Genomic DNA, 24,657 nt, shown 5'->3' with positions numbered 1-24,657 from the left:
GACACTGGTGGCTACGTTTGCATCATTCTCTAAGTAGAAAGGACTAGGGAAATGTTATAATCCTCCTTTCTTCCATCACCTCTCCATGCAGCTGCCTCACAGACCACCCGGCGGGGAGGACACGCTAACACAGTCACCCACTACATGCTCTGGGAGTTCAGGGCTTGTGCAGCCCAGATGGCTCCTTTTGCCTTTGCACGAGCTGATTTGCAGGCACGCTGCATGTATGGACAACACAGCAGATCCTGAAGAGAGCTTCTGGCTGCCCCTCAGAACAGCAGTTTCATATAGGGAACGAGGCATATTCCTCACGAGGGTAGATGGCTCCAAGTAGCCCTTGCTATTCTTGTTTTACGGCCTCATCCTGCCAGTGCTGCTTGCTGTAATTCCCCTGACTTAAAAAGCAAAACGACACTGCCAAGGAAGTGAATAGGGCTTATTCACAATACTAAGCTTTGCCGGTAAGGTAAATAATCTTAATGGAAAGTATCTATAAGATTAGTCCATTAAGCAACATAACCCCAAATTCAATTAAAAAAATAGGAAGCCATTTAAAAACCAAATCATGAAATTAATGAAAAAAATGCCAGCTAAATAACATGTATTTGCACAGACAGCACTTCCGTAGCAGTTCTCAGAATAGCTGCTCGCGCTGCTTGATAAAGAAAGCCTATGAAACATGATGATTTTCGTATAAACATCTTTCTTTAAACAACAAATCAAGAAGTTTTAACTGTTGGAGATGTGAAATGTAGTAAGAAAGGATGCCTAAGAGTTAGAATTTTGTAAACCCTAAGTGGAAATGACATTTTAAATGTCACAGCCAAAAAATGACAGAAACAATGACACACCAAAGGTCATATTCAAAGTAACATTCAAAAACAAAGACAGCTGAATATAATGCCGTTAGTACATAACCATTCTCTGAGGGAAAAGGGGATTTTCAAATTGATTAAATTAGAAAGATGACATTGGAAGAACAAGAAAATAAATGTTCTTAGGAAATCATACAAGTCACTTTAGCTAAGGAGGCAGTTGATTTAAAAGAATGTAAGTAAGTGCAGCAACAAAATTTATCAGCCTCATTTTCCTGGCTTGATGTGTGTGAGCGCTTCTGCTTACATCAAGGTGATTGTACATACCCATCGCCTCGGCCAGACCAGAAACCTTCTGTCCATATATATCTGTCTTATTCCAGGCAAATGTGTATACCAAATTGGCTGCAGCAGGAAACCATTTCTGAAGCAAACGTCCTTCAACAGCAACTATCAGATGGACTTTCGTCATTCCAGAAGGGATGGTTGTGTGTGTCAAAATAATGCGCAGCAAAGTTTTATAACCCGGTGTTCGACTGCTGAGATAACTCAGCTTCACAAAACTTGAAGGAATTGGGATTTCCTCCTGGACCACCTTGGGAAAAAACCACATCATTATATCTATAGCCACGAAAAATGCAAAATTTTAATAGTAACAGTGGGTGCTTATTTTACGTTTCACAGTCATGATGTGAACACAGTACCACTTAAAACACCGATGTCGGCTGCTGTTAAACCACAACGTATCTACTGAGGAGCAAATACTACCTCTGTGGGCATACTCATACACATGAGCTCTACAGCTTTATCTTGGCTTTATTATTTGGTTTACTTAACAAGTGCTCTTAACCAGAATACAATTGAAAACTTTTTATAAATATGCACTATTTTTAAATAGTTCATATACTACATTATGATTTGAAGATTCTATGCTGCTTTAGAGGTAATACCTCTGACCTGGGGAGAGCTAAGAAATAACCAAACCTTCCTGCTAAACCATCTTCAGTGCAGAAGTGCTTGCAGTAAGGCTAAGCTCCAGCCAGAAGGGGCATGGCGTACGAAGGCGCACCATAAGGAACCTAACAAGCTAACTGGGGACACGCGGCAACGAAGGTGAACAGTCTGGGTGTCGGAGTCAGCTAGCTAACAGGTAGGTCCCTGGGGTGTGCAACGGAGTTCAAATCCCACGGCACTGCTGTCAGCGCCGCTGTCTGAATCACTTGGATTAAAGCTGGCTTGGATACGCCCACTGTGGGGTAGTATCAATCGCGGCTGCAACGAAGCTAAGCCCTCGGCAACTAGAAGGACTGCAAAGACTGCGAGCTTGTGAGGAAGAAAAGAAACCTGGCCTTGACCTTTTGAATGATGTGGGCCCTGGAGCTACAAAAGGGGATTTAGCTCTTGTGATCTCCTGAGAGAAAGGAGGTCTTCTGGGACAGACTGTGAGGAAGAGCAGGCAAGAGGAGAGAGCAGCTTCTTGGAGGATGCCACTGCAGTCACTCAAAAGCCACTGAAAACTAGACTGTGCTTAATAACGTTAATGATTTTAGCGTATTTCCACAATAAAAAACCAACCTGTCACAATGCTGAATTGGTTCAAGCTTGGAAAAATACAAACTGTTTTGTTTATATTCCCCAGTTTTAAAATTCTTCTTGTTAACAATGGATTACTTCACTTTCAAAACAATTTTATTTACACATTGCAACAGTATCACTGTCATAGGATTGCTGCAGTACAGCTGGAGGCCTGCCAGCACTTGTCGTTTCAACATATGAAATGTAGTGTTGCCAGGGAAATCCTGCTCCCTTTATTGTTCCTGATTTGCAGTGTTCCCCTTATTTCCTGCTGACATCCCAGCTGCCCCCTCTGTCATACATCTGACATCTCTTCTCATTTTTTAATAGAAAAGTAGGAAGAAATATTCATGCATTAATACATGCTAATATATCTCGTTCTCCTATTATTCTGGGTTACTTTTTGTTCATTTCCCAGTACTGTACAACAAAACTTAACACTCTAAGGACCCTCCAATGACAAAAAAAAAAGGACTGGGGGCAGTTTCTCTCTAAGTAGGCTGCATCTTTGGGTACCTTGCTGTTTAAAGAAGACCCAGGAATACCTCATGTGGAGTAATGTGACCCAGTTTTTTCTTACTAGCGTGCATCAGTTATTCTTATTTTATGTTCATTAGTTTCACTTAGTACATTCTGTGAAGCAACACTATGGCCATCAACTGGCTGAAACATGATAATGTTTTTAATAGTTATGGAGATGTTTAGTCATAATTGAGTTCAATCAGAGGTCTCTTACATGTAGAATAAAGGCTTTTAATCAGTAGTAACACTTCTACGAGAAAAAGAGAAAAGGTTGGAAATATTCATGTCTACAGGTAGCCTGCAAAATATCTTCCAGACTTGCCCAGTGAAATTTCAAGAGAACCCAAAAGAGGCCTTATTGCTTGAACTCTAACTGCTCAAACAACATACTAAAAATTCTGGGGGTTAACATGACCTTAAACCTCTGTAGTTGTATTTTGTCGGGTGTTTGACTTGTACAACCTCTTTTAAGTCCCAAATAAAAGAACAGTTAAATACAAGGTTAATTAGAAATTGCTTCTAAACACTTAAGGGAGCGTCAAGAAAAAAGACATTTACATAAAAACAATCCTAAAGATTGTGTTAAAACTGCTCTACCTTGGAAATAAAAGTAAAAAAACCCAAGAAGCTAACATACAGCAGGAGATGCCATTGTAAAGATCTAGATGATGTGAACGGATGAAACATCCCTAGGAGACTTCAAAGCATTTTGCGTCATGCCTCACATTGATGCATGGGGAAGTTGTACTGTTTATCTGTAACCTGGGGATGGTTTTGTGCATCACTATAAATAAATGAGGATTTCAATAATAAATCATGCTAGGACCCCCCACTTCTACTTGGAGGTAAGAAACAAAGCACCTTAAAATATAAACAAAAAACAAGGAAAGAAAAAAAGAGAACAGCACCTTGTGAAACAGTACTAAGGAGATACACATTGGTATCATTCTGACAAGTGAATAACATCCCTGCAGTCAGTTGCTCACTATCTGGTATCATCATCTAAAATTGTCTAGAACCTGTTCTGCAACTCAACAAATTGATAACATGAACGTCTTTTCATTACCTGTAGCTCTGGAATAATGGTTCCTCTTTCGGGACAGGACCCTCCAAATGCTGTCAAGGGTGAAGGGAGTACAATCGGATTTGGGCTGATAAAACTACTGATGTCACAAGATGGTGTGTCCGACTCTGTTCTTTGCATTACAACTTTGTCTACGATGATAAATCTATTCCAAGGCAACCAAAGTGTCCTTTTTTCAGATAGGAAAGGAGATCTGTCAAAAACTAGAGTGACAGAGATGCCTCCAACAGCCACAAGGTCAAAACTGGAAAAGAGAAAACAAATTGCTTTCTTTTTGTTTTATCATATTATTACCACAACTTCCAATGCATCACAAACAAAAACTTCATGTGGCTTATTACAGCCCTTAATTCACTATGTGAAATCATTCAAGTATACCTTCCTGCTGTCACCCTGGTACTTAGAAAGAAGCTTTACCTCTCTGTGCTTTCTCCCTGTATGCATCAACAGCAAGGTACAGTACTTCGCTGTTACTTGGCCTGCCTCCCCCCCTACTTATCAACTAGAATCAATACTAATGAGTCATCCATAACAAAAGTGTGGACCCAGTTACTTTGGTTTATATGAAAAGAAATTCCTAGCGCAGAAAAAGGATGCTACTCATAATCTGTGCAGGTACAGAATGCAGAATAAGAAGTCTTAAAGCCTGTTAGGCCTTTTCTTTATTAACATGTCCTTCTCCCTTCTTCTAAAAGTAGCAGGAGGAAAAGGTTGAGTACACTGAACAGGAGACCCCTCTGTGCAGGATATGAAATTTTTGGGAAAGATGCCGATTAATTGCACTGAGAACAGAATCAGCTCTTGTACATAAGGCAGGTGATCCTCTGGGAGCTATTGTGAAGAACCTTTGGCATATCTGGGCTGCAAAACAGTGGGACATAGAAGGCACGATATAGAGTCTCAATTTCCTGAGTTTCTGACATCCATAGTCAGGCAACGCAAGGTAATATGTAAATAGATACTTCACTCTCTCTGTTATTGAATGCATTTATTATGGAGGCTTTTGAAGGTAACAAACTGCGATAAGAAGTCAGACTTAATTATGCATATCTCATCACATTTCCCAAATGACACCCATTACATTCACAGCGAAATACAGGTAGCATATTTTAAGGCAACAACTTTATCCAGGCTAGCGTAAAGAGGAAATGATAATTACTAACTTTCAGTAGTGCGATTTGAAAGTCAATAAACTAAGGTAGAATAAATATGCATGCTCTTTACTTTTATAAATTGACAAAGCCAAACCAAAAAAAAAAAAAAATAAAATTGTGGAAACAGTGACAAATTATACTCTTTCCCTGTTGGAAGACAGTTTCTGATTTCTTGTAATTCACAACACAGCCAAGGAAGATGAAGTCTTAAACTGCCTTTAGCAGGTTAATTCAAGTTCAGGAGCAAATCATGACCCTATTGCAAAGGGATGGCTAACCCTGGAGTGCAATATAGAATATATAGGAACTTCATGTCTCTTTGAGAACTGAACTAAGCCCTACAAGGCTGGGGAAGAAGGGGAAGCCAGGATTGGTTAGGACTGGTTGTGGAACAGCAATTTAACCAGTTTGGCGCTGGAAAGAGTCTGTCCTCACTTTCACCAGTGTGGCTCAGGTGATCAACTAAAGGAGTTAACTTCATTGACACCTCAATAAACTACTTGGAAGATTCAAGCTTAACAACAGAAAAAAGAGGGAAGACAGGGAATTCTCTGGAAAATCTGACTAGTGAAAATATTCAAATGTCAGGATGGTACTGTTACAGCAGTACTGTCACATTTTGACTCCAGGTGTTTGAATGTCATTGCAATCTTGTTGCTGTTCAGGTTTCTTCTCCTTCTTTGGTCCCACTACCACAGAGAGCTCTACCTAAATGTGATCCTAGAGCAGAGGGCCAGATGACATCCTCAATCCACACTGTGAACAGCGATGTCTATGAAGATTTTGCACGACTAGAAGGTGGTACATGGCCCTAACTATACAAATCTAAACCAGTGAAAGACCATATATGAAAGGCTGACCTTCCATCTTGTCGACTGATGGTGTATCCATACTCATTGTGGTGCAGAAAACTGACGTTCACTCCAACCAAAGGTGTTCCGTCTATTGCTACCACCTGGCCTCGAATGACACATGCCCGTCTGTAACAAAAAGAGCAGAAGGCAACATGTTAGACACATCAGGAGGGTGAGAAGGGTACTGATTTCAGAAACTGTGCTATACTTCTGTCCCAGAGAGACAGAACTACTCTGTTATCATTTTGACTGTTGATTTTGAATGAAAATTCAAACAAGTCCAAAAGATTGATTTGAAAAACCATTATCTCATGAAGACGACACCCAGACTCTCCAGTGAATCGCTGGTGTATCAAGAATATATTTCCATTTCCGGCTCTATTTCAGGATACCATTTGTTCTGCCATTGAATAGCACTGCAAAGGTTTCACTGATAGCGTGATTTAGCTTGCTGCAGCTCTAGGGGGTGATGATTTGTGAAAGGGGAGAATGAAACCTCATTCTCTGCTGCTAAGAATAGGGCATTGCTGTCTATTAGGAAAAAGCTGAACTAATGTGATAAGGCAGCAGCGAGACACATGGTCCTTCACCGAACTTCAGAAACTTATATAGGTAAATTCAGAGAGCACCTAATCAAGCATAACATACCTTTTTCTCAATCCCCCATCACATGTTATGCCCTTTTAAATTCCCTCTGGGATGTGTTGGACTTGCACCCACTTTCCAGCATAAAAATCCTCCCATTCCAGTACAGAAGTTGGAATATGGCAGCAGAGCAGAGCACATCAAAGTCAACGGACAGAAAAGTGAACTCATTACTAAGTGGGTCTAATCAGAGGCTAACGGGATCACAGAATCATAGAAAATGAGAGCTGAAAGGAAATACAAGACTTTATCTTGTCCATTCCTTTGCCTCAGGTAAGATCAACTATACCTACACTACTCCATACAGATGCTTGTCTAACTCTATAACCTCACCAAGTAACCCATTCCAATGTGTTTGTGGGAGTGCTTTACTCATGGCAAGTTTTTCCTACTGTCTAATTTGAACCTCCACTGCTGTCCTTTAAGACCATTACTTTCACCCTAGCCCCAGAAATGGTGGAGAAATTACTCTCTCTTTCTTAGCTTTAGCCTTTTACATATTTGAAGACTGAAATGTAAAGGAGACAAATCTCATCAAGGATGAAGAATAAGGTGTGAAATACCGTCACGGTGCAGATTAGGACCTAGTGGGATTTTTCTAAGGTCTTACACAGCTATGTTCCACTGAAACACCTTTCAGTATTTTTCTCCGTGCCGTCAGGCATGCTACATTAGCATACCTCCACCGGCTGAATGGATCCAGGTCTTGGGATCTAATGATACAATTGCACATATTTCCTGGAACTGTGGTTTCACATAACTAAGTGAACAGTGTATGTAGAAGTCTTTTGATAACGTTAAGACATTTAGGGTCAAGAGCAACAGAATACTTATAAAGGTAACTGGCATTAAGTACTCAATATAAACAATAAGCATAAATTTAGACATCGTTATGTTTCTCTTTCGGTTTGAAAGGTCACGGTAGACCTCAACAGACACATCCTACCTTTACACAGTGAATATGTAATCTAAAGGAAAAACTTCATAGCTCCTCAGATGAAGGATATTTAAGAGTCTATACATGAATTTAAAAAAATATCCCTGGAGAGATTAATTGATCATGATCCAATGAAATCATACGCACATATTGGAGACCATAAATTTCTGAAAATTCGGACTTGTTTCATAAGATCCCATTCTCCAAAGCCACTCGACAGCACACTAATTTATCACTATGATATCATCAAACCCGTCTGACTGTGACCTGAGAAAATGCAACTGGTAAAAATTAACCTCTTTGCGAGTACACCATTCACCACAGTTGCTAATATGAATTCCATGCTCCCAGGACATAGAAAGATGCTGATTTTCAGCAAAGATGCTGATAAACCCCAGAGGAATGGGAGAGGCTGCATTACTGCCAGTATGCAAAACAGAGTTCTGATTTACCACCTGTTCGTTTTCTACACTAACTGAATTGGTTGCGGCCCTATTTGTGGGCAAAACCTGCTGCTCCACCGAAGGCAATCAAGCTCCTGTGTGTCTCAACAGACTCACGAGACTCACTCAACAGGACAGCCAGGTTCAATTACTCCTTGATTTGTTAGAGCAGAAAATACCAGTTTCTATTGTTTTCTCGTATTTCTAACATCAGCAGACCTGCCTTTCCTTTTCTAATCCCTTTATTAGCGCACTCCATGTATTTACAACACACATTGGTGTGAGAGAGAGAGACCCCTAAGAGTCATCATTTTTCAGTACATTATTCTTGTACTCCTGTCTGTTCGTTCCACACAGACCTGTCTTGTGACTCTACTCTGTCCTCATATTTTACCAAGCACACAGACTTGTGCGATAACAACTCATCAAAGTCTTCATTATTTCACACATAGTCTTTCTTTCCTCTACTCATTCACTTTACTTCTCATTATTCATAAATAATATTGAGACTTATCTTTCAACTTCCTTGCTCCTTTTTGATTTGTCGTATTTTACAAGCCACACACATTTACAGTATGTGATAAAGACTCATACACCTCATTATTCTACATTTATCTGTACTGAAATGTCTTTGCAATCTTTTAGATTTTAAATGTTCTAAGCCTGCCTCTGTTGCTACATTTGTCCTCATTATTTACTGCCTTTTTACTACCTACTCTAAGTTCAAGAGTCTTCTACTCTCTGGCCTCTTCTTGAATTACCAGCACCTACTAAATCTCCGACTGAGCGTTTGATCAGAATTAGATTTAATTTTTGCATTTACTGCAGGTATGGAAACATTTTTCAGCTCCTTTATGACCAGCACTAATCTCAAAGGCTCAGGGAGGTAACAAACCACCCCCCAGTTTGCCGCAGGTTCTCCCTCCTTTCCCGATACCCTGACAGCTCACAAAGTGGACCACCGTGCCCAGAGGCATGCTGGCACGCAGGTTCCCTGCAGCTTTGCTGCTTCCAGAAGACCTCACTTAATTCCTTTCCTTACCAGAGCTTTTAGAGCATGTTCCCTGCAGTGATGTCACTTCATACTCAACTGCCACTTCACGCTTCCTTGCTTCAACATTCACCCCTTTCCAGGTGAGCTGTGGACCTTGCTACCACTCACTGCTTTTCTTATCAGAGAAACCTCTAAAGATTATTATGCCTCCTCGATGTGCTGTATGTCCCTTTTCTATTCTCAGCCTCTAAGATTTATTCTACATGCTTGTGACTGGCCTGCTTTTCTTTCTCATGGGGGATAATAACTCCTACTACGTGTCCAACAGTCACCTATTTGCAACGATTGCATAATCTTGGACTAAGGCTGTCCAAGTTGTTTTAACTTGAAAGTAAGGGAAAAAAACTGTCTTTTCTAGTTCGGAGGAGCTGGGAAGGAACATGTCCCTTATAAGCTGCCTTAGCGTTTTCAAATGCATTAAAAATGTTTCTAGTCCCCTGGCAAGCTGTACTAAATTTGCAACTCCAGAGGGAGCAGTTGGCTTTTTGAGAGAAAGCAGAGATTCCCACGGGTTGCAGGTGGCCTAAAAGAAGTAGGAATTCTCTGCCAATGCTTCATGGGTCATTCCATGTGTAACTGAGGATCTCAGCTCTGCGGGTCTCAGCTCTCTGCCATCAGGCAGTTTGTTTGACATCTCTAATTTAAAATATAAATCAAAGTTTAAAATTCTAGATGCATTCTTTCACTACTTGTAAAGCATTTTATTATTCTACCACCATTCCACCACCTCTACTGCTACTTATCTGCTATTTTTTTGCTTTTGTTTTGTGTGTTAAAATTTCCAACATTCTTTGAGCACCTCAGGCTGAGACATTAGGCCTAGATGTGGAACTCTGTCAAGCAACTTGTGAATTCGCAAGTGTCACATTACCAGAAGATGTCATTTACTGTATTACATTTCTGATTAAAATCTTCAATCAGAGAAATTAAGCTAAAGGCTAGTAAGGTACATTCATTTCTTCCTGCTGACAATGTTGCTGTAAGCAGCCTTTGAAGGGTAATTAATTCAGTACCATACACTGGACCCTTTTTGTAGGCAATTTGCAGCGAGTCAAATAGCTTGCCAGCAGCATGCATTAAAAATACTCAGCAAAGAAACAAGCTAAAAACCTTCCTGAGAACAGAAGTTGATAAAAACATTATAATCCGCTACACCCTCCTACATGCAGTAGGTCAAAACCATTCCTGATATAACCGAGTACATTTCCATTTATTCAGAAAGTGTCTAATCTGCCTTTAAGCATGACACAGTTTAAGTTGGGAGTTTGTACAAACCCAGTACAAATGACATAGCTTTGGCCTAATAAAAAGCAAAATATATTTCAAAAACATTTAGCTCTTTAACATTAATTTTGGTGTAGCATTCAGCCCTGGCTCAATGCAACACCCTGACTGCACTGTAGAAGGCAAATGCTTAAAAATCAGATCTAAGCTAAAGTCTAAGATGCAAATGCAAAAGGATAGATGTCCCAGCAGTTGTCAGAACAACTGATTTTACTATTTCAGATGATGTTGAAAATGCCAGGATACGGCAGAGACCAAACACTTTGAGTCTGAAGGACAGAGATAATCTTTACCATTTTTTGGTAGCTTTCCCAAATCTATTCATCATCACTTTGGCTTTATCTACAGTGAGATTCATGCAAACATCACCCATACTGGAGTTCCACTGACCTATGGTAGAGTAAAACACTGCACAATGTCATTTGAATCAGAAGACTGAAAACATTGGATAGATGTTTCTTCCTTAATCCTCCTAATGGTCTCAGAGACTTCTTGCAAAGGTGAGTGTGGGGAAGCCAGATTGGGCTTTGCAAAATTTGAGCACCAGTGGGAATGGATGCCAGTGCTCTGAAATAAATGGATGCCGCTATTTCATCCAATCCTTCCAACATTTCCTGTTGAACCACCAATGCTATAAAGTAAGTGGCACTGCAGAGAGCCATGAGTTAATATCATCTGCCCTGACACAACCTTTTCAGCAATAGCCAAAAGGAGATTAACCCCCCCCAGGCATTCTTTGGTCTGTACCAGATAGGCAGGATTGCAGATTTCTGATTTTTTTTTAACTGTAGTAACAGTTGTCTTTCTGTATTTTTTTCAGTAATCTTAATTCCCAGGAGAAGAACAGACACTAGATGACAGTCAGATTGACAATGTCAGAGGAAGATTTCTGAACAGAGGCAGCACAGCTAAGCTGTTGTCTCCTTCTGAGACTCTGCTTATCTCTCATCCTTGAGGAAAATTCTGGCAGTTTTTAATAATATTTGACTTATGGATGAGCAATTTTTCAACAGCCCGGAAGACTTGAGGATCAAGCAAAGTGTGGACTGATGAACTCCTCGGGGTGCCCAGTACATGGCAGATCACTGTTGACAAAACCCAGGAGACATGGCACAGCGCAAGTCTCCCGGCACTGCCCTGATTCCAAAGATACAGACAGCCTCATCTGAATCCCAATGACCTTCTCACCAAACTAACTAGTAATTTCTCTACAGTGGCAGGAAATGATATGTGGGGTGTGAACAAGGCACCGATGCCAGTACAAGTCGTATTCCTGAGCGGTATAAGGTATCAAACGATGGTGAAGGTGGGCTGCTGCGCACACACAGGCCTTCGCTGCTCTTTGTTCTTCAAAGCCATGGCAGATATCAGGGTAAAGAAACGAAATACTCAGAAAAAGCTTTTAAATCCAAGTTAAATCCCATCAATGATAGCTTTAAAAGATCAGTTCCTTATATCTATAAAAGCACGTTGACGGGATTATGTGCAATCTGGCTGCTAACATTTGCAGTGTCACAGAACGCTGTACAGGCGACTTGAGTGCTCACCTCCTCTCTGAAAACACCTCGCTGCGAGGCATTTTGATGAGGAAAATCTTTCACCGGTGACTTTTGGTTTAAACTGCGGTACGCTCTGCTGTGCGTAGAGCCAGCCAAGGACCTCGCGCCAGGCGCAGTGGCAATGCTCATCAGCGAGACGCGTTCCGAGAGACTCGCCGTGGGCAGGTGGGTGCTCTTCACGGAGTTCATTTTCGTGCCCTATCGTTCTACATATTTATAACATCCTGTTACATTATTAATAGTGATTAAATGTTTAGGTATTTCAGATCAATAAAGACTCTGTTTACATATTTACTTTATTAAAAATTAATGTTACAAAGAGAAAGTGCACTGAATTTGTGCGCGGCTATGGAATGAAGTCGAGGTTGTAACCTAAGTAAGTGCTATGTACTGTACTGTGAAAATAAAAAAATTCTTATGCCCTTATTATTGGAACATGGTTTATCTAATGCATAGGCCTAGTTGGCAGGGTAATAGTTAGGTGATGTGGATGATTTGTGGATCTCTTTGTCAGCATGTAAGTTATAGCTTCCCAGGTGAACTACAGCATAAAAACTTATGTGCCCCTATATTTCAAATGTTCATGAAAATATGTGTTACCAGGTTTTCTGAGCAAGTAAGTGCCCCTTTCCTATTGCACAGCCTTTTCCCGTTAAAGGGCAAGTCAATCTCACAAACACTCAGAGATCACTCTACTGTTTGCGTGACAGCTTAAGAATAACCCGCAGCATGAAATGGTAAACTCCACACTGGTCTATCAACACGCAGTAAAACCAAAGAAGTTGGTTAATTGGGTAGCTGGATTATATGCGAGTGACACATGTAAATTTATTACACCGTAAACACAAATCAAATTCTACTGGGCAGAAAGGTGACTGAATACAACACATATGAATCCAACTCATCCTTCTGCTTCCTCCCATTATATGTATCTACAGCATAAAGGGCTGAACTTCCCCCCCACTTATTTTACAAGTACGAGATAGCTTACCTTCCACAACAGTCGGAGTCTTGTTAATAAGGTCAGTAGAGTTTCCTGCTGTGACGCTTTCATGAACTGGATAGGTACTAATGAGAATCTGATAAACAAGATCCTCAGCTGTTGGGACTTAAACGTTTGCTATCCTTTTAAGTACTTTTTGATCACCAGTGAAGAATTCTCAGCTATGCAGCTGTCAGTGGCTTTTCCTGGTTAAATAGTTTCATTGCAGTTTTCAATATTCAGAAAAGTCTTTCATCTAAAAGAAAAACTCACCTGCTCTCAAATAAGACATCTCCTGGGATTACATGAGTGCTTTCCTTCCCGATAAGGAATCTGATTCGATCATAAAAGAGCCTCGGAGGATGCTGAGAGAAAGGCGGTTGGCTGTGCTGAATAAGGTCAAGGGGATCAGGCGAACCCTGGCAGAGAGGACTTGCGTAACAATTGCTTTGCTGACAACAGTCAGGGTCTACACAGTCTGTCAAGCCATCTGAAACAGAGAGAATGGAAAGTTCAGGAAATTGAGTGATTCTGAGAATAAGGCACCGAGCTGGCTCCTGGGGAGAAGAGGAAGTATTTAATCAATTGGAAGGCATGCCAATTATGACACATTCAAATTCAATAAAGCATTAACGTACACGCTTAGTCCAGGAGGGGTATTTCTCTCTAGTCATTAACACTGTACCACCTCATAAAATCCCCACACGACAATGAGAAAACAGAATCTACAAACTAAGTGAACAGGGAAGAGTGGGACTGTCCTCACTGCAGAACAGGCAGAAGAAAATCACTACACAATACTCGTTAGACCAGCGGGTGCAGGATCCACACTGTGCAGCTGATCTCTCTAAGAGTCCTTTATCGTCACTACTGCCTCTTCACACCTATGAGGAATATACACTTGCTAACCAGTCTGCAATAATGAAGTTGGAAATGTTATCTAACTCTCATAAGCATCCTCACTAGAGTAGTAAAAAGAGGTATTTGTTACAGTTGTCTGACTTCTACTGTATGGCCTACAATAGTTTTACTAGTGCTTTAGGATGTTTAACTTTCATTTATTGGTTGCAATACTAGAGTGATCCAAAAAGGGAAGAATCATGACTACGCTCCTTTCATAGTTAGTGATATACAAATACACACCTCGATGCAGGCTCTATCCCAGTGACCTGACAGATACAATCTTCTTCATGGATGTTTGTACCAGAAAAGCACATTTGGAAAGTGAAAATAAACTTATTCCTCCTCCCTCCAGTTTCAAGTATGAAAAATAGGAGAAACAATTGATTTTTTTTTTTTTTTTTTTTTTTTTCAAAAATCTACATTTCTTCATGGACAAACTTGTGACAACATTTGTAGGGGAGATTCATTTCCTTAAATGTCCAAAGCTTATGATGAAAAGTGAAGCACCGAAGTGCATCCAAATGAAGCACCTAAATAAAACTCAAAATTGGTCTATTGGCATTTAATTGCTTCTATCAGCAGCGTAGATGTCCAAATCACCTAAATTACATACTCAACCAGAAACAGATTTAATAAGGTACAGTAAAATGTCCAACTATCTTCTTAAACGTCCATTTTATGACTTCGCAGTCGCTAACTTGCTTGGATTGACAAGCACACTAATGCATATAAAGCAAGATTAAGGCATTGTATCCTTCAACAAAGACATCTCTTTGTATTTTTAACAAGGTCGGTCTCAATAACTGTGGAGTCATCATATTACTGTATGAATTTCCCTTGTGTTAAAATCGGAAAGCTATAGGATCAACATACTGTCACATATTTCCACTTCATGCTTTGACTTTTTATGCTCTGTTCGTACCAACACTTTGGTGCCTATAAAACCGTACCTCCTCAGGGCAAACTGCGTTATCAGGGAAGCTGCTGTAGTTTTGTCATTGACTTTAATGGGTGCAAGACCAACACTCAGCCAACTCTGCTCTTTTCTCAATAGAGCACACTGCACTGTGTGAATGCTCAGTAAATAACAGCATAAAATATTCACTTTGAAAAGAAAGCAAAAGCCCTTCTACAGAACAAACAAGTATAATGGCATGGGCTTTCCCGGAATCTGAAAATCCTTGCCTGACCTTGAGCAAGGTAATTGCTTGGCTAAGCAAAAAATATTAACAGATCTATCCTACTGCAGCTGGGAAATCAGATAGAGCAGGCTAGTTTTTGTGATAATGAGCCAAGGGCAACTGTAGATAGCTAGCAACAATAATCTAAGAGCCTCGGATCCAACAAAGCTGGCATAGCTACAGGTCAGCGCGTGCTTTAAGTTCTTTCCACGTTCCCCCAGTCGTGGAGACAACAGGCATTTGCCAGAGGTGGGAGAAGAACTTCACAGGGCAACACTGAGTTTATTGACTTTGAGCGTGGCAGTCACTTTATATTCAGGAGAACCTAGTAAGCTATCAAAATCCACTAGGAAATCAGTAAGCTGAAACAGTAAGGGGCCTCCAGTCTAAACAAAACCACATGGGAAGTGGACGGAGGAGTTCACGGTATGAACCAGAGGGGTTTTCATTGTGTTCTAATGAAAAAGAAACGATCTTTTTGGGTTGAAACCTGAAGAACAGGCTTGGAACTGCAAGGAAAAAATGCCTCCTCTTATTGCTTCCTCTTTTCTGTCCAAGGCATGAAACTCTCTATATTTTAAATAAGTGAACTGAAAAGCATCAAATTACTATTAGATTCTCCAAGACTGCAAATGTTAAAGAATTCTACTAGAGTTAAAAAGGTGATAAAGAAATTGAAATCTCTTGCTTTTGCTTTATACTGGTGAAGATCCCTGCAGAGGGCTCTGATGTGGTTAGGTATAGCTGTTCAGGGCCAGGCCGGTCTCTGCCGGTAGAACGGTTATGGCAGTGACAAGTCTTGTTCAAGGAGTCAAGGTACTTTCTGCGAGGTGCTAATCTCTACAAGCTGACTGCTCTCTATCTGGGAAACTTGACAAACATTGGTCTGGCAGAATAAGTACTAATCAGAAAAAAGGCACACTTATTTCAGAATAACGGTATCCATGGGGAAGCTATTTTGGAGTAATTTATTCCACAGTAGCTATTCTGATTAATTTTTTCCTTGTCAACAAGCCATTAGATGTGGGAACTGAGCTGACCCGATTCTCTCATTTATGTAAGAAATAAAAGGGAAAAGTCACAGAAATACTTGAATATGAAGATTTGCTTAGAAAAGAAATAGATATAAGAATAACAATTAAATACTGTGCTTTCTCTAATAGAGTCCTCAATCTCCTCTGCTCTGGTCAACAGCTTACATGCCTGGCAACGAACAGTGTGCATTCATGCTGTACACGAAAAGAAACCAAATGAAGGGAAAGCAGTTTTCCATCTTCCAGTCAGACTCAATTTTCATCTTTTGTTTGCAGTTTACTTGTCAGCAAAGTGACTATCTTATAAACTCTTCCAGGTTCTGCTAATGGAGTTATTTTTGTTTGAATTACTTGCACCTGGTTTCATTTGCCTCGCCAGGCTCTCAGGGCTACGAAAGGGTGGGTTTCCCATTAGTAGGGGTGTGAAGTCCCAGAAGCATATCTGAATAACCCGTGGTGAGAATGGTATCTGTCCTAACATCACCAGGAGGGTACAAAGCGCTGGATACACCAGGAACAGCTTACAGCCTTGGGAACAAAGGCTACAAAATCATCAGAGGAAGATATTGCTAACCATATACATGTTAATCCCAAGTAGGAGTCTTCTAGGTTACAGATTATAATTTATGGCTTCTCTCTCTCTCTCTCACGCTGTATTTATATTTTTTTTGCATTTTTTAAAATCTTTTCATTGATTAGGTGACAATTTATTTCAATCTCCCCTCTCAGCCGTGCAGAATGAAACAGAAGACAGATGCTAAGCTCAGAGAAGACGCACCATGGGCAGTGAGGCAGGAGGTGCAGCAGCACCAGCTCCTCTGCAGACTCTTAATGCCACAGGTTTGGCTCAGGCCACTGGGTGTACGTAGTTAAGAATTATTAGCTAGAATCGTCTGAATAATGTAACTTCTAGCTTTTTTCCAAACAGTTGAACATAATTTAGAAAAGAAATCAACTTGCATAAAACTGAAAAATACTTTTTGCACTTTGTGCTGAAGTAAAAGAATAAACCGCCTATTTTGGGGCAGATAGGGAACTCTTAAGCCAACATAAAATCTTTGTTCCACTTTAGGCTCATTTCAGATTTTGGTTTTAACTTAGACCATTTAAAAGAAAAAACCCCAAACCTAAACCCCCAAAAGAAACTACTGTAATTCAGCATGATACCCATTGAAATGAACCAGGTAGAACAAACTGGTACAGAATCACAAGTTACATATGGAGGCAGTTTATGACAATGCAAATCATATTAGTAAGTGCATGTGAGGATAACATTTTCAACAAGCCAATCCTATCTGAAATGAGATTTTTAATCCAGGAGAATAACCCAGAAAAAAACAAATAAATCTTGTTTATAAAGTATAACATCAAACTCATTCATTACAATGCTACAAATACATTAGTCGATTCTCAACCAACGGTCACATTTTTTAGTTAAGGTTTTATATCAGGAAGCGACTATTAAAAAACTCACCGTGTTAAGAAAACAGGAGAGTTTCTTTTAAATCTCAGGAGACAACAGTCAGGAGTATGAACAAACTACTAGAAACAGCAAAAACTGTAATTCATACAGCAGGGGAGCCTGTATACTGAAGTTTTTACTGTCAATTACCACAAAGTGCATCACAGCATAGGTGCAGACTAAAATGTATTACACAGGTGTAAATGATTCTGGTTTTCTATTAGCATTTTTTTTAATTTATTTTATAGAAAAGGCAGTCAGGCACCTTCACGGTGCACTACAGATTATGTAATAAAGTGATTCACATTTTGAGGAGTCTGAGATTACGGTTTCACACCTTCCAGGTACCTTGTTTTGTATGCAAGGGATAACTAGGATTTTTGGTTTTGTAAGTAAATTAGACAATGAAAATATTTTCCATATTACTGCTAAAGTAGAATTCACAAGATCAACTTGAGGATAAAAGCACTTCATAGCACTCTTAAATAATTTAAACAACCTCAAAGAAAAGGCAGAGCATGCTAAAACAAGTTGCTCTGTTTTCAGTCACACCACTCCTCTCTGCATTGCTGTAGCTCACAGAGTTAGGACAAGATTTTCCCATTTCCTTGCTGGGGAAGGGATTCTTTCAGGAAGCTTTCTATAAGGAATGATGTTAATATTTATTGTGTCAGGAGTTTGTGTCAATGGAATCACACAATGTTTTCCATCAAACAAAATATATTTTATTGCTTATACATTTATATAGATATTTATATATATATTTTTTTTCCTCTTATTTAATATGATGGAAAGAATGCCAGAAGTGTGATGAAATTACCTCGTCATCTATGTTTCTACTGCAGCCATGGAAGGCTCAGTTTGTGCCAGGTACAGCGCATTCTCTAAGGTACACATTATGCAGCAATCTCTCTTCTACACGGGTGATCACCTTCAGCAGCCAGACAAACTGGCAATGGAGCTACGGACCCACCTCTCCATTGGTTACTTTCCAGCAATATACCTCTTAAATTACCACGTTCAGGCCAGTGCTGTACAGTGATTGTATTTCATGTTTTGTATTTGAGCTTTCCATACGCTGCGTAATATCTATATTAAATCCTCAATAAAATAATAACATTTGGAAAAGAAAAAGCCATTTTGTCAGCTATAAGCTCATAGCAAGAACATGGAACGAGTCACATATTTCAGGCCTGATAGGAACAGCTCTATGCCATCTACTTTTCAAATCCTGGCCTTTCTAGCCTTCTCATCTACCCTCGAATTACCTGCAATTCATGACCGCAATACGGGAATATCACAATAACTCATGTTGCTGAAAATGGATTCGTGTTCATAATTAGTACAAATGGTCTAGGTAGGGGAACACCCGAGGACATTAAAGAGGCGCTGGGTGGGCTCACGGGTAAGGGAAGCGAAGACCAAAGCGGTTCTAATTTTGGCAGCAGCGGCTTCCCCAGCTCACCAGTGCAGCGTGGAGTAACTTTCACAGTGGCTTCTTTTCCATTAAAACATTGAGACGCTTTATTAACTGGCTATGAAAATGACAAATTCAATCAGACTCTACCTCCCATGTTACTGGGTTAGTTGTTTTAATAAGCCATCCACCATCATTAGTTTCTGGCAAGCAAAATGTAAATAGTTAGCAATAATACTTAAAATTGCTTTTCTTCTGCTTTAAAATTCATTCAAAGAGCAGAGTTCTCATGCCTTCAAGCTTTTGTCACACATGGAGAAGACACCGCTAATGTTAACTGCAATAGGTTGGAAGTTTTATGGTTAACTCCAAGCCCAGAATAATACAAGTAGTGGTGTATGTACTTACATGGTGCATGCATATACATGTATGCAGGCATACTCACAAACACACATACTAATAAATATACCTGCTCAGCCATATGAAAATCAAGCCCACCTCGAAGCAATATACCGAGTATAAGTAATACCAATGACCTTCATTTCCACTGCTGCAGAGCAACCCAGAAGCGTAAGTGCTCTCCTGCTCCCTCTGTGCTGATCCCAAGTGACTGTACTGATCACAAGCCAGCGTTGGAGTTGTGAGAACTATGTCCAGAACATTTTCACAGAAAGTAAAAAATGGGCTTTAAGTTCCTCCTTGCAATAAGCAGATTTTGTTCTCTGATCTCCCTATGCAGGACAACCTAAAAAACTGAACACCATGACTCTCAACACTTGAAGGATTTGAGCTTTTGCTCAATACTATCATTTCTGGAAAAAAAAAAAAAAAAAAAAAAAAAAAAAAAAAATCCACAGGAGTCTTCATCTTACATTTGCTTGCTTTCCTTTACAGATTTCAAATAAGTATTAAAAAATGCCTGTGCCGACTTGTTTCACCACAGGCTCAGTTAAGTCCAATTAGGGTTGCCAGGAATCTAAGCAAACAGAATCAAAGAGTAACTTCAGAAGAGACTAAGCAGCAGTAACCGTCATGAGTCTCTAATGCTTATTTGTCTGCACTAATCCAAACGGCTTCTCAAATTTTAGCTGGAATACAGAGCATGCAGCAGACAGTGAGGCTGTTCACTGGGAACACTGGCGTTTGCTTAAGGACATTAGAAACCCACCAGTGTGGCTGTGGAAAGGCTGCAGAGTGTTTTATCCAGTGAGGACCAGTGGTGTTTGGCCTTCCACACGCAGGAGAACGCAAATATATCAGGATACGACTTTCAGAAACTCTAAGTATCCCTGGGGAGCCCTCGCTGCTCAGCAACAATGAAAACCATTCCCATCAGTATTATTTATATTGTGTAATAATAGCATATTACTTATATATGGACTCAATATCTCTGTGATGGATAGGTTATTAAAATGCCAATGGATGGGTCAGAAATACATCAATATTTTAGCAGCACTGGTTATCAGCCCAAGGCTATGCTGAGTCATATATTTTCTTGTGCTTGGAAAAGCTTGGAGAAAGCTACAATAACTGTCTGAAGTGACTGAAGGGATGTTTGGAAGAGAATGCAAAGCTTGTAGTAAATAGTATTTTCCTTAAAAACAAACAGTCAAGATTGATTCGCGAAAGAAAAAGAAAACAATGAAATGAGATCCAGGCAAATTTAAAAGAGTGATCCGTATCAAAGAAATTAATGGGAGCGATGTGGGAGCTGCAACTTTCACCTTAAGACAAAGACCTGCCTGTGCAGCAGCAATGTGAATATCTGTCAGAATAGCAGGTAAATTGTGGCTTGGCAGGGCAGGGGGGTGACCGGTGAGCTGGTGCCGAGCATCCTTGCGCGTCCCAGCCCCGCGGCAGCGTGCTATGCCTCCTCGCGCCTGGGACACGGGCGCTCGCCTGCGCAGAGCTCTGCAAAGCTTTCAGGCGATCTTCCTGGAGCTATTGAACGTTCCAAATGAGTCTAAAGTAATGGCAGGGTGAGAGAAAATGACCTGCTCAGATGAGCTGAATGGTCATCTTATAAACTGAAATCTTGTCAGTCATGACAACGAAAGAAGGAAAATAAGAATAACGGGGAAAAATGGAGAATAATGGGGAATAATGGGATGCTGAGGGAAGGCACGGCAAGGGAAAGGCCCCACCGCAAAGGACATCTGCTTGACTTCTTGGCATTATTTAATGGACATCACACTGCTAACAGACCGCAGACGCGCTCCACAAGAGCAAGTGCAAACCATGCCGTCGTGCATCTGTTATAATGCTAAGACCTTTTCAATGATATTTGTAGTGATATTTGAACAGGTAAACATGCCCTTAAGTCTGCAAGTAGGAAAAAGCTAACAGAGAGTTATGAGATGGAAAGGGAAAGGCAGTTATGGCACAGTCAGGGCACAAGTACAGCGTATACTAATGGGGCTCTACTAAAGAAATAGTACTGTCCCTGCTCAGGAAAATATTTCCGCATGTGTTTAACCTTACCACTACTGGTAACTGGGCAACTCGGTGCTTCAGCGTCTGCAGAACCAGGATGCCTGTGAATATGCTTGTGGCTTACCTTTATACAAATATACCAGTCCCTAAAAAATGAAGTCAACACTACCTCCCTCCCAAAATTTTTGTGTTGTTACTACAGGTGAAACAATAACGCTAACGCTTCCTCATGCCAAATAGATGACATTATTCAATCCCTACAGTTGGAACTAATGAAATACTTCATTTTCTAACACATTTTTTTGTACCCCGTATTTTTGTATAGTAAAACTCTTAGTTTTTTCAGTCTCTGAAAGTACCAAATAATAAATCAACTGGAAACTACACAACATTATCAACCTGCCTAACTCCTGAAATTAGAATTTATTTGAAACGTTCAACTTTACTACAGCTTTGTTCTTTGATTGGGACTTCCTCCTAACAAACTTGAAGCACAAAACACCTCCTAAGGACTGAGATATGTATGTTTGATCTAAACACAACTGGAATGAGTAAGACTTTTGCTAGGTAAGAATACCACGATTTGGAATACACGACAGCACTAAATTAGGTCTAGAGCATGTTCTCTCGGGCAATGTGTCACTGACTGAATGGGATCACATCCTAACAGCTTAGGAAGTTCCCACCTGCCAGCTGAGTTGCAGAAACTCAGCTGAGTGCGTGCTCTTAACTCGCCACAACTGCAGGTGAAAACGCTAATAGCGTCCATCCTCATGAACCTAATTGTTATGTAGTTTGATAGTTTGATGAATGGTAACTCATTATGCCACCGTAATATTCTCATAGCCTAAGGCACAACCTCCCAGCAAACAGGACTTAACAGGTAACGTATGTCTCCTTCGTGATTTCTGTTTTTACTGTTGTGTGTGTATACAAACCCTGAAACACTTGGAATCAACTTCTGATTTTGTATTAATGTCGCACTGGTATAACTCCAAAGACTTTATGGGAATTTTTCTAATTTATTCTTATGCCAAATCAAGCCCTATGAACTTCATATATAAAAGAAGTGGTTTTAATATGTAGATATAATTTTCTTTTCTTATATAAAATTGATTGTGAAGGAAACTTAATTACTTTTAGCCCATCTGTAGTAGTCAGATTAATTAAATATTTCTCTCTACACTTATCTCTAATTGTAATGTCAACAGAGCTGTCCTAGTCCATGTTATGTTGCCATTAAAAAGGAAAAAGAAAATTACTTTTAAAACCTGCAGTGAAATGATGTTAAGTGTCTCCCTTAAACTGACACATTCAAAGAGATTTAGAGTTAAAACTGCCAACTCTTTCAATAACTCACCGTTATTGCAGAATATAAAGCACCCAAAATCACAATACAGGGCAGCTTATACAGAGCCAATTCATAGAGTGTATCAGAAAATGCTTTACACACATTACAGGCTAAACAGGGTTTTTGTGGACAGATTTAAGAGTGCAGGCGAGTGAGTCAGTGGCTTGGACAGCAGGGGAGAGCACCGGACAGATGGGAGAGCACGCGGGGGGCAGCGATGCCAGCTGTGGGACCTTGTGTGAGAGGGATACGCACCAGCGTAGAAGAGCAGAGAGAGTGGGCAGAGAGATGGTCGTTAGACGTCTTGGAAATAAGGTGGAAAAGGAAGGATAAGAGAGGAATAAGGCAATTTTGAATGGGGTTCAGAAATGAGGAGGCCTTTGCCAAAGGACAGCATGGTCTTAGAGCCCACAGGATACAAAATCAGAAGGTCTCAAAATATATCTGTAAATGAGGAATCATCACTGAGTCAGAATGTTTCTATTGAGGTCCCACAGTGACCTCAGTTCTTGGCCCTAAATCAAGCTTAATTTATCAATGACCTAGAAGAAAACAGACAATCGTTATACCAAGGTTTGACACTACAGTGGGGTATGAGATGTCCCCCAAGACACTGAGGTGGTCTGTTAAATGTGACACAATAAGATAATATATATTTCATTACATCTCAGTGTACAATCTAAGGAAAAAAATGTAACCGTGCTTGGGGCAGATGTATTCACAGTCCGAATGAGAAAGCTGCACAGCTCCGAGTATGGGGGCAAGCACACTGTAAAGGATGGCACTAAGTAAAGGAGAGGAAAGCAGTAGTCCTTCTTGACTGTCTAGTAAATGAGTATTCCTAAAATAGATAGGAAAAATAATTAACTCTGAGACCAATCAGTGAGGAATATTGTAGCTTTTCTCCCACTGGTAAGTTTGAAATAGAATCTGGATGTTTTTCCTGAAAAAAAAAATGCACTAGCTTGCGTATTAGAATGAACTACCAGAAAGGAGGCAGAGACTAACTTAAGAACAAACTATGTTTTTCCCAGCACACCTAAAACTTCTGCAGCCTTAGAATGAATCAGGACTACAGAGGTCTGAGGTAGGGAGCACCCAGTGCTTCAACTGGTGGAAAAGAGCAAACGATTATTTTAGTACAGGGCTCTGTTTATTGTACTTTCAAAAATTATTTCTGCATACTTTCTACGCTAGCCTACTCAACATTCGTTCAAATGTAGGTCCAGATAATTGCAAGAACTGTGCTGTGTCTCAGTGGAAACATTAAGAAAGAGATTAACGTTAAAAAAGCATCTCTAAATGTACACGTTATGCTTGCAAATGTACTCATTTAATATTAACATAAAACTAAACCCTGGATGCATTTTGACAGGCACAGAGGTTTTTTCATTTGGGTATCCATTGGCTGTCTTTTCTGAAATAGATGACAGGGTTATGAGGTAGAGTGGAAAGGAGATAGAAGAAATTACTTGTTACACCTTTTTTTTTTTTTTTTTAAGAAAAAAAAAAAATCAAGTACTGGGTTGTTAGGTACGGCACATACATAATTTCTGCCTTGAATAACATCTAGCGCAAGGGTCTGTTCCCTCACTGCACTGCTTCAGATGAAGCCAGTGGAACAACTGTCTTGAGTGAACAGACAAACATCGGCATTCTGTGATAAAAAGGAAAACGTACACCCAAACTACAGATTCAAATGACAATCAAGGATGTGACAAATAAACAAATAGACATGAGTTATGTATCATACCTCCATCATTGTCCAGGTTATCTCCACACACCATTTCCATGACAACGTTACATCCCGAGCCACTCCAGCCCACTTGACAAACACAGTGCCATCCATTCTGATCAAGAGTGCACCTCCCATTTCCATAACAGAGACCTGGGCAGCCATCTAGAAAAGAAAATGTAAAAAAGAAGCCTTCATGGAGGAGTTTTCTTCTCTTCTTTTACAGTTGCCAT

General features: G+C 40.1%; 1 protein-coding gene across 6 annotated transcripts in view; it reads right to left on the bottom strand.

Annotated features, from left to right (window-relative positions):
- TENM1 (teneurin transmembrane protein 1) overlaps nt 1-24,657 on the bottom strand; it is a 342,601-nt gene that overhangs the window by 71,946 nt on the left and 245,998 nt on the right. For all 6 annotated transcript variants that reach the window (XM_049827935.1, XM_049827938.1, XM_049827940.1 and 3 more), the window contains 5 exons: nt 24,443-24,589; nt 13,182-13,398; nt 6,011-6,130; nt 3,979-4,240; nt 1,143-1,410 (listed from right to left, as the gene is read on the bottom strand). In XM_049827935.1, the coding sequence (XP_049683892.1) occupies nt 1,143-1,410; nt 3,979-4,240; nt 6,011-6,130; nt 13,182-13,398; nt 24,443-24,589 (1,014 nt within the window). The remainder of the gene's footprint in view (nt 1-1,142; nt 1,411-3,978; nt 4,241-6,010; nt 6,131-13,181; nt 13,399-24,442; nt 24,590-24,657) is intronic.

Source organism: Accipiter gentilis, chromosome 24 (genome assembly GCF_929443795.1).
Source record: "Accipiter gentilis chromosome 24, bAccGen1.1, whole genome shotgun sequence".
NCBI classification, from domain to species: domain Eukaryota; kingdom Metazoa; phylum Chordata; class Aves; order Accipitriformes; family Accipitridae; genus Astur; species Astur gentilis.
The sequence above is the reverse complement of the archived record's forward strand: the minus strand, read 5'-3'. Positions and strand labels throughout refer to the sequence as shown.